Below are 14,634 nucleotides of genomic sequence, written 5' to 3'. Positions count from 1 at the left end.
TTGTCTACTTGGTGTAGACTCCTCCTTCCTCTCCTCCGTCGCCTTAAATGCCACCGGTTGTGCTTCGGACGTGGAGGGTTCGTCAAGCTCGTTGATTTTCTTGGAGCCTTTGATCATGCATTCAAAGCTCACAAAATTCCCGATAACTTCCTCGGGGGTCATTTTAGTGTATCTAGGATTACCACGAATTAATTGAACTTGAGTGGGGTTAAGGAAAATGAGAGATCTTAGAATAACCTTAACCACCTCGTGGTCGTCCCACTTTATGCTCCCGAGGTTGCGCACTTGGTTCACCAAGGTTTTGAGCCGGTTGTACATGTCTTGTGGCTCTTCCCCTTGGCGAAGACGAAAACGACCGAGCTCCCCCTCGATCGTTTCCCGCTTGGTGATCTTGGTGAGTTCATCACCCTCGTGCGCCGTCTTGAGTAGGTCCCAAATCTCCTTTGCATTCTTCAACCCTTGCACTTTGTTGTATTCCTCCTTGCTTAGAGAGGCGAGGAGTATGGTTGTGGCTTGGGAGTTGAAGTGCTCGATTTGGGCCACTTCGTCCGTATCGTAGTCTTCATCCCCTACGGATGGTACCTGTGCTCCAAACTCAACAACATTCCATATACTTTTGTGGAGTGAGGTTAGATGGAATTTCATTAAATCACTCCACATTGCATAATCTTCGCCATTAAAAGTTGGCGGTTTGCCTAGTGGAACAGAAAGTAATGGAGTATGTCTAGATGTACGAGGGTAGTGTAGGGGGATCTTACTAAACTTCTTGCGCTCTTGGCGCTTAGAAGTTACGGACGGCGCATCGGAGTCGGAGGTAGATGTTGATGAAGTGTCGGTCTCGTAGTAGACCACCTTCCTCATCCTCTTGTGCTTGTCGCCTTTCCGATGCGGCTTGTGGGAAGAAGATTTTTCTCTCTTCTCTTTGTGGTGAGAAGAGGAAGACCTTTTCTCCTTCCGTTTGGAGGAGTCCTTCTTCTTCTCCTTCCTCTTGGTGCGAGACTCTTCCGATGAAGTGCTCCCGTGGCTTGTAGTGGGCTTTTCGCCGGTCTCCATTTCCTTCTTGGCGTGATGTCCCGACATCACTTCGAGCGGTTAGGCTCTAATGAAGCACCGGGCTCCGATACCAATTGATAGTCGCCTAGAGGGGGGGTGAATAGGGCGAAACTGAAATTTACAAATATAAACACAACTACAAGCCGGGTTAGCGTTAGAAATAAAGAACGAGTCCGCGAGAGAGGGCGCAAAACAAATCCCAAGCGAATGAACAAGTGAGACACGGAGATTTGTTTTACCGAGGTTCGGTTCTTGCAAACCTACTCCCCGTTGAGGAGGCCACAAAGGCCGGGTCTCTTTCAACCCTTCCCTCTCTCAAACGGTCCCTCGGACCGAGTGAGCTTCTCTTCTCAAATCAAAGCCGGGAACAAAACTTCCCCGCAAGGGCCACCACACAATTGGTGCCTCTTGCCTTGATTACAATGGAGTTTTGATCACAAGAACAAGTGAGAAAGAAAAGAAGCAATCCAAGCGCAAGAGCTCAAAAGAACACGGCAAATCTCTCTCTCGCTAATCACTAAAGCCTTGTGTGGAATTGGAGAGGATTTGATCTCTTTGTATGTGTCTAGAATTGAATGCCTAGCTCTTGTAAGTGGTTGAGAAATGGGAAAACTTGGATGCAATGAATGGTGGGGTGGTTGGGGTATTTATAGCCCCAACCACCAAAAGTGGCCGTTGGGAGGCTGTCTGTTCGATGGCGCACCGGACAGTCCGGTGCACACCGGACAGTCCGGTGCCCCCTGCCACGTCATCACCGCCGTTGGATTCTGACCGTTGGAGCTTCTGACTTGTGGGCCCGCCTTGGTGTCCGGTGCACACCGGACAGGTACTGTTTGCTGTCCGGTGTGCCAGCATGGGCGATTCTGACTCCTGCGCGCGCTGTGCGCGCATTAAATGCCGCAGCAGGTAGCCGTTGGCGCGAAGTAGCCGTTGCTCTGGAGTCGCACCGGACAGTCCGGTGCACACCGGACAGTCCGGTGAATTATAGTGAACTATCCGTTGGAGTTTCCCGAAGCTGGCGAGTTCCTGAGGCCGACCTCCCTTGGCGCACCGGACACTGTCCGGTGTACACCGGACAGTCCGGTGAATTATAGCCGAGTCGCCTCTGGAAATTCCCGAAGGTGGCGAGTTTGAGTCTGAGTCCCCCTGGTGCACCGGACATGTCCGGTGGCGCACCGGACAGTCCGGTGCGCCAGACCAGGGGTGCCTTCGGTTGCCCCTTTGCTCCTTTGTTGAATCCAAAACTTAGTCTTTTTATTGGCTGAGTGTGAACCTTTTACACCTGTATAATCTATACACTTGGGCAAACTAGTTAGTCCAACGATTTGTGTTGGGCAATTCAACCACCAAAATTATATAGGAACTAGGTGTAAGCCTAATTCCCTTTCACTATCCACGTGCCCGAACGGCCGAACCGTGATTACGCCTTTCCCTTTTAGTGCTCTCAAAAGCTTTTCCCCCTCCCCTTTCTCTCTTTCTCTTTTTGGTTACTTCTTGTTGGGTTTCAACTCTAGCCTACCCTAACTTGCTTGGGACTAAAAGGCTATGTTGTTGTTGTTGTTTTGGTCTCTTGTTCTTCCCTTTCTATCTTTTGTGATTGTGTGAAGAACTCTTGGATTCTTGTGATAAGATTTGGTATGGGAGTTGATTGGTGGTGAGTTGCACTTCTCCAATCAAGCATAGAATTGTAAAAACTTGTTGCCACATAGTTGCTTTTTTCTGTTTTCCTTTTCTCAAGCATTCTACATGTTAATTATACTGAGTTCTGATGGTAGTCATGTAGGGTGAACTTGCATTAGCTTTTGGTGAGCTATTGAGAAAACTCTGGGCTCCTGGAGGACGTGCCCCTGTTTCACCTAGACCATTCAAAATGAAGCTTTCTCGGTTTGCATCTCAGTTCAGTGGATACAACCAGCATGATTCACAGGTTTGATCGTCTATTTAGAGTGATATATCTTATGTTGTATTTTTTTGAGTGAAATGCACTGCAGGTCCCTAAACTTTTTCCACATTCTCATTAGGGTCCATGGACTCTCAAAATTGTGTGCCCTTCAATTTTTTGTGTGGTTGATAGCCTATGCCCAATCATGAACCTAAATTCACACATTGAATGAACCACTTGAAAAGTTAAAGGACCCAGATTATCACTTATTCACTTTGAGAGTTCATTGGCCAAGATGAGAATGTGGGGAAAGTTTAAGGATCCATGTTGCATTTCACTCAACTGAGTCTTTTTTCTTTTCTGATCTGAATCTGTACTTTGATAAAATACTGCAGGAGCTGTTGGCGTTCCTATTGGATGGACTCCATGAAGATTTGAATCGTGTGAAGCATAGACCTTACATAAATTCAGGGGATGCTGATGGAAGATCAGATGAAGAAGTTGCAGATGAATATTGGGCAAATCATATTGCCAGAAATAATTCAATCATTGTTGATGTATGCCAGGTTAGTTCTAAACCTGTGAATCACTTGTCTTACTGTTGTGATGCTTTGGCTTTAGATAAATGCTAATAGCCATTGCAATTTGGGACCATCATGTTTCTCTTGCTTGGTATTGTAAGCACCGCTAGCAGTTTCAGGCATTTACTGTATGTAATGTAAAGACCCTTCTATGATCTTCCTGTTGTGATTAGATGTGCAGATGTGCACTGTTTTCAAGTCGTCCGACTAATCACGATTAGTCGGGCAGGTCGCCTGGTAGTGGCCGATCAGCCGGACGACTCGACTAGAGTATCACGTCCAGGTCGTCCGACTAGTCGTCGATTAGGGGCGATTAGTGTCCGACTAGATGGTAAATCGATCAGGATTTGTCCAGGCGGCTAGGGTTTTCTAGTGGGCTACTGGGCTTCTATTTTTTCGGCCCATCTACAGTAGTATAAAGGCAATGCGCCACCACCCCTTGTCACCCCTTGAAACTTTTCCTCTCCTCTGCTGAGTCCAGAACACAGGCTGCGGCTCTAGAACACCAGCAGCAGCTCCAGAACACTGGCGACGTCTCCAAAACACTAGCGACGAGATGAGCTCCTCATCTCAAGGTTCCCCCCTTCTCCCCCTTTCCTACCTCATTACACATGGAGCTGAATATATGTTATTTTTATGCTGAAGGATTAGCTTTGTTAGACGTACTCCCTCCCTCCCTCCCAAAATAGATGGCCTTATAACATTCAATTTTGTTCCAAAGTACTTGACCTTCTCACTTTCCAATGCACCTTTCTCTTTCCCCAATATACATTTATATTTCTGCTCCTTGACGGGCATTTTGGTCTTTTGGCTCCAGCGTTGGTTTCCGTGAGAGTTTCTAAAATGACATCTAAATATGGGACGGAGGGAGTATATTTTATCTGTATATATGTACTTTCCAGTGTAGGGTGTTTCTTACGATGTGTATAAACTCTTGTGTATCTTCCCTACACATACTACGATACATTGGAGGTGCATACTTGTCACAGGACACATAAATCTGCATGTTGCATGCAATTTGACATATTTTGTCTTATGATTTAGTTCTCTTTTCCTAATTATTCTAAGACAAATGTTTTACTGACATTTCCTTTTATTATGTTTTTCCAGGGGCAGTACAAGTCCACTTTGGTTTGCCCAGTCTGTGGGAAGGTTTCAGTGACTTTTGACCCGTTCATGTATCTTTCCTTGCCCTTACAATTTGCCTCAACCCGGAGCGTGACTGCCGTGGTGTTTTCTTGTGATGGTAGTGTTCCACCAACACCATTCACTGTGAATGTACCAAAACAAGGTAGGTGCAGAGATCTATTACAAGCCCTTGGTGCTGCATGCTCACTTAAAAATGGGGAGAAACTTCTAATTGCTGAGGTTGGTCATTAATGCTCACTTGAGTTAATGTACTGGTTGGCAGGTTTGACGATTGTGTGTCCTTAAACATTTTGGTTGAATTTATCTACAGATACGGAATCATAAGATCTACCGTTTTATTGATGATCCAGTGCTTCAGCTGTCTACAATAAGTGATGATGATCATCTGGCAGTTTATAAGCTCCCAAAGTTGGAAAAGAGGGTGAATTACATTCAGTTTGTGCATCGTCATGAAGATCTGTAAGAAAAAGCAAAAAACGCTGATATATGTCTATCTTCTTGCTAGGATTACAGCTGTAATGGTCATCTTAGTTTATAATTGAAGTGAATTCAACATGTGTCATGTCAATATGCTGTTTACATGATTAACATAAATACTTCTTGCACCATCTTCTGTTAATATTATCCTTTACTATTTGTAGGGACCATGGAAACAATAACAGCTTGACATCTTGGAAACCGTACGGTGTTCCTCTTCTTGCACAAATTTCTCGCAATGAAATTGTCACGGGTTTTGATATCCATGAGTTGGTCCATAAAATGCTTGTGCCCGTGCTAAGGAATCCGGACTCTCTGCATTTGGCTGTTCAAAGTTCTGTTTCCACAAGAACTCATAGTTATCATACCGACAGCAGCAAATGTCAGCTTCTGTTGGTTGATGATAGCAACACAGTCATTGAAAAATCAAATGATGCTATCAGGATCCCACAATCTTCACTTGCAACTGTATTTTTTATCAACTGGCCCAAGGCAGATCTGAAAAAGATAGACACTCATCATTTAGAGTACCTTCCAGAGGTGTTTATGTATGCTCCGCCTGCGAAGAGAACCCGTGGTGAAGCTCTGTCACTCTATGCATGCTTGGATGCTTTCTTGAGAGAAGAACCTCTTGTACCTGAAGACATGTGGTTAGTTTTCAGTTCCACATTCTAAGATACTTTTTGACACTTACAAAAAAAATGATTGTTACTTCATTGGTGCATATTGTCTATTTTTGCTGGTACACTGGTACTTGATGCTCGCTCAAACACCTTGAGTAGTCTGTAAGGATGAAACTGGATTGGATATTGCAGATACCAAATATGGGTGGCTATACCCCGGTCTATTTTGGACCTTGTCTCTTTCTACTTTTAATATAATGATACACATCTCTCCTGCGTGTTCGAGAAAAAAAAAAGATTTGGGTAGTGTCAGATGCATCTAATATTGATATCAGTTCCACATACATATTAGAAACCCAAGTTTGACTATTCAGATTCGGATATGGTACAGATATTAAATTTCCAGATTCTTATACAGATTACGCATGTAGGCTACATGCTTTAAACCCTTTCACGAAAGATGGAAATCTGTAAATATCCGTCCTGTTTTCATTCCTAGTGGTTACTATGTTGGTTGCACTGGCACTTGAGTTATAACTACATAAACATAACTTATGAGTTTGTTTTGTTATATTTTCAAAATTTACTGGATCCCTTGAGAATCTGTACTGAGGCCCATAAAAATATATTTTTGATTGGGTTGTCTCTTTTGCAGATTTTTATTGAAAATTTACCTGTGGTCCATCTGGTCCATTTTTGTGGCATATCAGCTTTTCGATTTTTGGTCTGAAACATGTGCACTGTGCAATGCTACTCTATATTTTGCCCATGATTATTTTGCTCAAATCAGTTATATGTGATCACCCACATTAACCGTCATTTCTTAATTTGCTAAGCACTTGGCTGAAGGGTCTCCATAATCCACTTTCTCTGTCTCTTGCAACCAAATAGAAGCCTGTTTTGAAGCATATGGTTCGCTTACCTTGGATTTTTGTAGAAATTAGTTTAAAGTTTGGACAGGCACTTGAATAATGTTCCTTCCTTATGTCTATAGCCTTCATTTCTAGGTATTTGATGATGAAGTTTTGCTATTCTTTTAGGTACTGTCCAAGGTGCAAGGAGCAAAGACAAGCTAGCAAAAAGTTGGATTTGTGGAGACTTCCTGAAGTACTAGTCATACATCTAAAGAGATTTTCATTTAGTAGGTCAACAAAACAAAAACTAGAAACTTTTGTTAATTTTCCAATACATGACTTGGATTTGACAAATTACATTGCCAATAAGAAGACTTCAGAGCGCCAGATCTATGAGCTGTATGCTGTGAGCAATCATTATGGCAACATGGCAAGTGGACATTATACTGCACACATTAAGGTACATTTCTAATCTAAGTTATTAATTCAGTTTCTCTGAAAAAAAACTGAGTGGTTCTGAAGTTCTATGGCTTTCTATAGCCTTTTGGTTATCTCTATTCAGTTTTCCTGTTTTTGCATTTTCTTATGGCTTCTGTAATTTACATTGTATCTTCTGTCCTGCAATTTCATGGCAATTCAGTCTGCAGTCTACCTGATTTGATTACAAGGCTGGCCAAGCAGATAGAGTGTGATTGGTGCTTGCATTAGCCTGCATTAGACTTTATGCAGCACAACCCAAGCCAGCATAATCGTATGGTCCTGTTGTTTGGTTGTCCTACACAGGCAAGCTGCATTTGGTGAAATTGTGTTTGGTAATTTTGGTTGCTTAGATTGTCTTGCATGTAGTCACCTCCATGTTCTAGTAGAGGTAGGGGAGGTAAGCATATTTTATTTTTGAGGGAAGGTGTGAGGGCACGACTTCTGCAGTTGCACGACGAGGGAGAGAGAAGGTGCGAGATGTGTAGTTATCAAACTCCCGTCCATTATCACACTGAACAACCCGGATGGTGCAACCGAATTGAGTCGACTTCTACACGAAGAAATGAGAAAGACTGGTGAAGGTGTCAGACTTATGGCAGAGGGGAAAGGTCCACAAGTGGTGAGCGAAGTCATCTAGGGTAAGCGACATGGAAGAACCGGAGATGCTTGGGGTAGATGAGGTCGAAGGGGCGAGTGGCTCGAGACATGGAAGAAGAGAAGGGTAAGCGAGTGTGATGCCCAAGCTGACAGGCATGGCAAAGTGGGGTGTCAGTGCCACAGGGGCAAGGGATGGCCGAGGTGGCCGAAAGTTTGGAAAGGACGTTGTGGTCGGGGTGGCCAAGACGATGGTGCCAAGTGGAGGTAGAGACAGTAGAGGCAAGGGCGTAGGGTTGGACAACATGGGCAGAGGAAGGTGGGGTGGGGAGCGAATGGGATATAGGCGTCCGGAGCTGTCACATCGAGCAACCACAACACTACTAGTAAGATCCCATATGGTGAGCTCCAAGGATCGAACTCCATAGAATAGTGGTTGTTAGTGGTGAAGCGACAGACTGAGAGAAGGTTTTGGATGATATTGGGGGCAACTAGGATGTGATTGAGGTACAAAGGACTAGGAAGGACCGTGTCACATACTGAGGTGACATGCAGAGTTGACCCATTACTGACAGTGATGGAGAAAGTTAAGGTGGGGCTATATGGGGATGGAGAAAGTCAGGAATGATGTGGAACGAGGCGCCAGAGTCGGCAACCCAGTCAGTGGGAGGACGGGAGTGGGAGCTTGGAGTGGCGAGCATGCTACAACTATAATGGGTGGTGGAGACGACAAGGCCTCGATCATTATAGAGACATTCTCGGCATTGCGAATGACAAATGGCCCAGTAGAGTGGCGGCCCTGCTGAGGGTGGATGGAGGCCGGAGGATAGTGGAGCTCGACGCAGTCACGGAGAACAGGGCTCATGACCCAATCGAATGCCACGAATGTGCCTTGGAGACGCGCACACGGTAGGGAGGCATGTGGACCACGACAGAGCGAAGGAGGGGCGTTGAGGGAACAGGGGCAGGAAGGGGATGCCCAGGAGCGGTGTAGTGGGCCACGACGGACGAGGAGCCATTCGTGGGGAAGAGCGCGGTGAGCCCGTAGGTGGGTCGCATGGCCGCGCGAGGAAGCGGTGATGGTGCCGGTGGAAGAGGTTGCAACTGCAAAGGAGGGGGCACCGACGGTGGACAACGTGGTTGTGCAGCGCTCGTTGTGTGGGAAAACGACGTCCGCGAGCTGGTGTGGTGCAGTCATAGTTATCAAAGCGTCCATAAGGCTAAGCGTCGCCTAAGCGACAAGGCGAGCTCAGACCGTAAGGACGGTCGTCCTTGTCGCCTTACGTGGGAGCGTAAGGCTTCCGCTTCGGCCATTAGGGCGTCGCCCCGGCGCCTTGGAGTGGGTGGGAGGTGTGGGGAGGTAACCTAATTTTGATGGGCTGCCTGGGCTATTGGGCTGACTTATGGGCTGTCTAGGCTACCTGGACTCTAATTTGCTAGTATAATATATCTATTTGAGACTATATTCCTATATATTCTGTTTTTATTGTCTTTTTTTATATATTACTAAGGTGTCGCCTCGCCTTACGCCTTATCGCTTAAAAGGTGAAAAGGGGATCGATCGCCTTACCTCGCCTTGCCGCCTTAACAACTATGGGTGCAGTGGTGCCGGGCGTGCGCAGAAGGGGCATGGGGAAGCAGATGACAGCGGGGTGGTCGTCGGCGTGCGCGCGCGGCTGCATTGGGGAGGCCATGTGCGAGGTGCTGCGTGGTCACACGTGGAGTAGAGCCGAGGCCATGCACGCAGGGTGAACTACAGAAGCCAAGGGAGAAACGATGCCACATGACGCTTCTTTGCTGGGGAAGGGGATGCCTGCAATTGCGTCGCCGGAGAAGAGGGTGTTGTGCCGCTGCTGCATGTGGGTGCCACACTGTCGTGGATGGGGGGCCGTGATGTCGGTGGAGCAAGGTAGCGCGGGTCCAGCCAGGCCGGCGGTGGGAGGAGTGCCTCCGGTGAGGGAGGCAGGTGCAGCTGGGGTGCCACCACCGCTGGCCGGGAGAGGGGAGACGCAGGGAGCAGCGCCGATGAAGGGAAGGACGCTGGGTGCGCCTGGGAGCACGTCAGAGAGGGCTAGCCTCGCGGTGTTGGAGAAGAGACCGGCAAAGGCATTGGTGGCCGCGCCTGGGAGCACACCGGAGATGGCCAAGCCCACGATGTTGTAGAAGAGACTAGCGGCGGCGCTGGTGCTCGCGACGCTGGGAGAGACAATGACGACGTTGGGTAGGACCACGGGCGCCCTGGGAGCAACGACCATGGGGGCGGCAGCGCTGGGCAGGGGTGTGCTCGAGTCCTGCAAAGGGGCGACGGGAAAGCCGGGTGGGGGAAGCGCGTGCAGGCCATGGGTGAGAGAGAGCCGAACTGGCACTGTAGCGGCGACTGGGTGGGAGGGTGGGGAGAACCTAAACCTAGCTAGATACCATGATAGAAGTGAAACCCTAACCTTAAAACAAGGTTGAGTGATGTATTAATAATAGTGATAGGTGGGTCTAGGCCCAATACAAACAATACATCAGTACACACACAATACATTTAATAATAAGTATTTGTTTTATGCAAGTACCAGTTTGTGCTTTTGAATCCTCATTGATGCTTCTCTATGTAGTATATAATGCTGATGTGAATTTATCTTTATGCAGCTTGTGGATGAGAATCGGTGGTACAACTTCGATGATAGCCATGTTGCTTCCATTGATGAAGATGAGGTGAAGACTGCTGCAGCTTATGTGCTATTCTATAGAAGGGTCAGAGAACAAGACATAGCAAGGGGAACTAGTAATGGATCTCAGTTATATGCAAAAAGAAGTCACGGATATAGCCATAGGTAGGCTGATGATTACTGTGGTTCGGTGCAAGGGGGATTCTGGAAATGACACCCGCACGCCTTTAGTCATTGCCAGGAGTATATGGCTTGCTGGAAAAAATGCTCATCACGTGCAGTCAATGCACCGTTGTCCAGTTGTCACAGAAGATATTTCGTGCAGTGCTGGTACAAGATGGGAATTTTGTATGAGGTGAGTTGAAGGAGTAATTGACTCTTTATGATAACTGGGTAGCTTCAACAGGAACGCCGGGGCTTGGTGGCATTTTGTTCGTCTGTTTTCTTCTAGAAGAGAAACAAGGGGAGGCAAGAAAACATTTAGGAAACACCTTTTCGTTAATTTGATTTTTTATTTCCATTTTTAGATTTAGCTAGTCTGTACACTGTTGTTGGAAATGGGTCCGCTGTTGTTGGTCGATGCTTGTGGTGGCCAATAATACTACACCCAACTATACCAGGCTCTGCAATGGCGAATCATGGTGCACATTATGGTGCTCTGTTGCGGGAAGAATTGTAGCTGATGTTGTACTTATATACTGGCAAAAAGGCCCCAGAAATGTAAAAATGTATCGATATGCTGACATCTTAAACCCTATTTTGGATTCGTGCTCTTTCCTATGGATGAAGGTGTGCGCCATTTAGGGGTTGTTTGTTTGAAGAATCAATCCATTCTAGGTAGGTGATTATCACGAGACCATTTCATAAATTTGGTGAAATGAATTCATTTTTTATATTATTACTAATTATTAGTCTACAATGAGGAAAATAGTGATAGACCATCCAACGAACCAAACAAAAAAGTAAGGTGTGACAAGATAATGGTATACCTCATTCCTTAAACTAAACACATTATTAATATTCAACCTGAACCCACTTGAGAATGGGGATAGAAATGATTATGTTTGTATAAGTGTGATGTTATTTTTTTGTGTTATGAGATTGCAAATGGATTGATTAGACCTGCCTCCAAAGTTGATACCGCCTTGAATTGCAAATCCACATTCCACCTCAAATTTCATGGTTAAAAGAAATATCGATTCCACGTGACTTCGGACTCCTGAGCGCCTCCTTTCCCTTGCTGCTTTGCTTCTCGCATAGGTGTTTGGTTCGCTAATTTTAGGACGTAATTGGATTACAGTGTGATCCATTACCGTTATTTTTTTGTTTGTCATGAATCCTCTGGATAGAGACATGGGAGCCTCTCCCTCTCTCACCCGCTTGTAACCCCTACTATGAGTTTTGATCATTAATGGTCCCGGTAGCGTGAGCCGCCGATGACTAGAAGTATGGACGTTATGCTCAAACCAGTATAAATCTTACGTCCACCGCGCACACCCTCTGAAGCCCGGAACAAGCACAATAAATTTACTTGTCGGAGTGATGTCGGAAGCACCGACAGTTGACGCGCCAGGTAGGAGACTTGAGTGTTCCATGACGAAGTTCTTCAAGCTCCGGATGTTTGGAAACGATGTTGACGTAGTCTGGACCCCTGGAGCGGCCGACCGCTTTGGGAGTCCTGACTCCGCCATCAGCAATGAAGAAACAACAGAAAGGGCCCCGGAAGCCCCGGTTCCCCCGACGGGCGATTCGCTCGATATCATTGGAAGCCTTGACCACCTCCGGCTTGGTCCCCCGGGATGTGGTGACGGGCGGCAATGTGCGCCGCAATCCTCTTTCGCTAAGATCGTGGGAATGCTAGATCCCATCTAGGACCCGTTCCTTGGCCTCCCCCTTAAGGGCCAGAAGGCAGACTTGGTTCCCATCAAGCGGGATCACCCACATCTCAGCCCATAAGGGCTTCATGGTCACCTCAGTAGGGGACCCCTCCGCGTTCATGAAAAGCCCTGAGGGGGCCCTCGCCGATGCCATGATGTATGTCGTGGCGTCTGCCCCGCCCCAATTCATCTTGCCATCCCAAGAACCGCCACCGAGGTGGCCAAGGTCCCTCCACTGGAAGGCAAGGGTTGCCACGATGGCGAACAAGGCGGCCACGACAGAGCAATTGACAAACACGCGTCGAAGCAGTTGGCATCCGTCGTCTCCAGATCTACGATGGGGTTGGCCCACCACAGTTCCCCTAGGGACGCCAGAACGTCGCAGCCGCCGCGACGCTCCTAAGAAAACTCCCCGAGGCAAAAACTCCCAGCGAATGCAGGACCCACCAAGAAATATGAGGCCTCCTCAACCTCGCGTGCGGCAGCAAGCCGAGGGTTCCATGTCGCGACATCGAGAGTCGGGAGCTGACCAGAGCACCACGTCTGCACCAGCCAATAAGACAACCGCTTAGGCCCGAGCAAGGCACAACACGAATCTCACCCCACCGGGACCTAGGGTCGGGTCGGAGAGCGTGGAGCGTGCTTGACCCAGGGAGCAGTGAGGAAATATGGATGGAGCAAGACAATGACCATCGATACAACCGCGAGGGCCGATTCAACCTCGATGAGGACCGAAGCTTGAGCGCCCCCATCGTTGGGATCTCGGGCCTACAATCGTCACATCCTGCAGGCACCAGTACTGCATCGCTACTGGCCCCCTGCCAACATCATAAAGTACGTTTGGGAATTGATCCCCTGTCTTCGTCTAGGGGACTACCGGCTTGCATGTCAGGCGGGAGGGGCAAATTGCGATGACTTCATGATCCAGAACCTCCCCCTTTATCTGGCGGAATCGGCGTGACCATGGCTCAAAAACCTCAGGCCCGAGAGCATCCAGAACTAGGCAAACCTTGAGGAAGTTTCATTGGAAACTTATAGGGCACATACATATGCCTAGGAAACCCAAGGTACTTTTACATCCTGCACTTTTCACGACAATGTAACCAACTGACCAACCTCGCTGACACCGACATTATCAGTGCTTTCATCTCAGGGACCACCAACGTGACCCTGGTGCATAAGCTAGGGCGGAAGAGCCCGCAAACAATAAAGGAGCTTCTCGACATTGCGACCAACCATGCATCAGGGGAGGTCGCGGTGGGAGCCACCTTCGATCACCGCAAGCGGAAGGCCGAACACGACAAAGAGTCGAGCGGGGGTGTCGGCAGACAGCTAAATGCAAGAGGGAAAGGAGACCGGTGACGGCGAGCCGATATGCCAGTGGCTGCGACAGGCCAGAAGGGAAGGAGGCTTCCAATAGAGGAAGCCATCGACCACTTTGAGAAACTTCTCGAAGCCCCATGTCCAAACCATCGGCACCTGGTCCAACACGCCTACAAGGATTGTGGGTTACTTAGGAAGTTCCTAAGCAACGAGGCACCATCGGGAAGGGGACCTAAGCCCCGAAAAGATGAAAGGCCGAGGGGAAGAGGATTGCTTTCCCCATGCGAAACTGACTGCTTGCTGATCTTGCGGGGGGTGGGGGGAGGGGTGCGATTACTACGCTTCGAGTAGGCATCGGAAACTCAAATGATGTGAGGTGCCCGACACCCGGCCAGCGGCCTCAGCCTTCCTCAATTGGTCTGACCATGCCATTGCGTTCGATCAATCCGACAACACCGAGCACATTCCCTAGCCAGACTGATGCCCCCTTATCGTTAATCCCATCTTTGGTGTGGCATGACTGTCCAAAGTGCTCATGGATGGAGGTAGCGCGATCAACATCCTCTACTCTGCCATGTACGATGCCATGGGACTTGGTCGAGACCACCTCAGGCCAACCAGGGGACCATTTCATGGCATCGTGGCCGAGGGGTGTGTGACCCCGCTTAGACGGGTCGATCATCCATTAACCTTCGGGACTCTAGCTAACTTCAAGACCGAGACCCTAACCTTCGAAGTAGATGGTCTACAGGGGATCTACCACGCCATCCTCGGAAGACCATGCTACACAAAGTTCGTGACTGTCCCCAACTATATATACCTGAAGCTCAAAATGTTGGGCCTCACGGGGACGATCACTATGGGCACCACAACGCAACATGCGTATGAATGTGACATCGAATACTTTGACTTGACCGAGGGGGGCGCCCTCGCTCAAGAGCTATGGATGAGTTCTAGACACTCAACGAGCAGGTCCCTGATGCGAAGAGGGCGAGTACGATCCTCAAAATAGCGGACGACGTGAAGGGAGAGCCGCCAATCCATAGGCAACCAAGCAAGCAGGTGGCACACATCGAGTCCATGC

At 48.0% G+C, this 14,634-nt stretch overlaps 1 protein-coding gene across 3 annotated transcripts in view; it reads left to right on the top strand.

Moving 5' to 3' along the window:
- LOC103646933 (ubiquitin carboxyl-terminal hydrolase 5) overlaps positions 1-11,201 on the top strand; it is a 36,392-nt gene extending 25,191 nt beyond the window's left edge. For all 3 annotated transcript variants that reach the window (XM_008671541.3, XM_035965341.1, XM_008671543.3), the window contains 7 exons: positions 2,837-2,980; positions 3,331-3,501; positions 4,627-4,884; positions 4,976-5,124; positions 5,307-5,792; positions 6,806-7,079; positions 10,331-11,201. In XM_008671541.3, the coding sequence (XP_008669763.1) occupies positions 2,837-2,980; positions 3,331-3,501; positions 4,627-4,884; positions 4,976-5,124; positions 5,307-5,792; positions 6,806-7,079; positions 10,331-10,519 (1,671 nt within the window). In that variant the 3' untranslated portion in view covers positions 10,520-11,201. The remainder of the gene's footprint in view (positions 1-2,836; positions 2,981-3,330; positions 3,502-4,626; positions 4,885-4,975; positions 5,125-5,306; positions 5,793-6,805; positions 7,080-10,330) is intronic.
- The last annotated feature ends 3,433 nt before the right edge of the window (positions 11,202-14,634 follow it).

The sequence above is a fragment of the Zea mays genome, chromosome 2 (assembly GCF_902167145.1).
Source record: "Zea mays cultivar B73 chromosome 2, Zm-B73-REFERENCE-NAM-5.0, whole genome shotgun sequence".
NCBI lineage: Eukaryota > Viridiplantae > Streptophyta > Magnoliopsida > Poales > Poaceae > Zea > Zea mays.
Note: the sequence above shows the minus strand (reverse complement) of the source record. Positions and strands in the feature narration are given on the sequence as shown.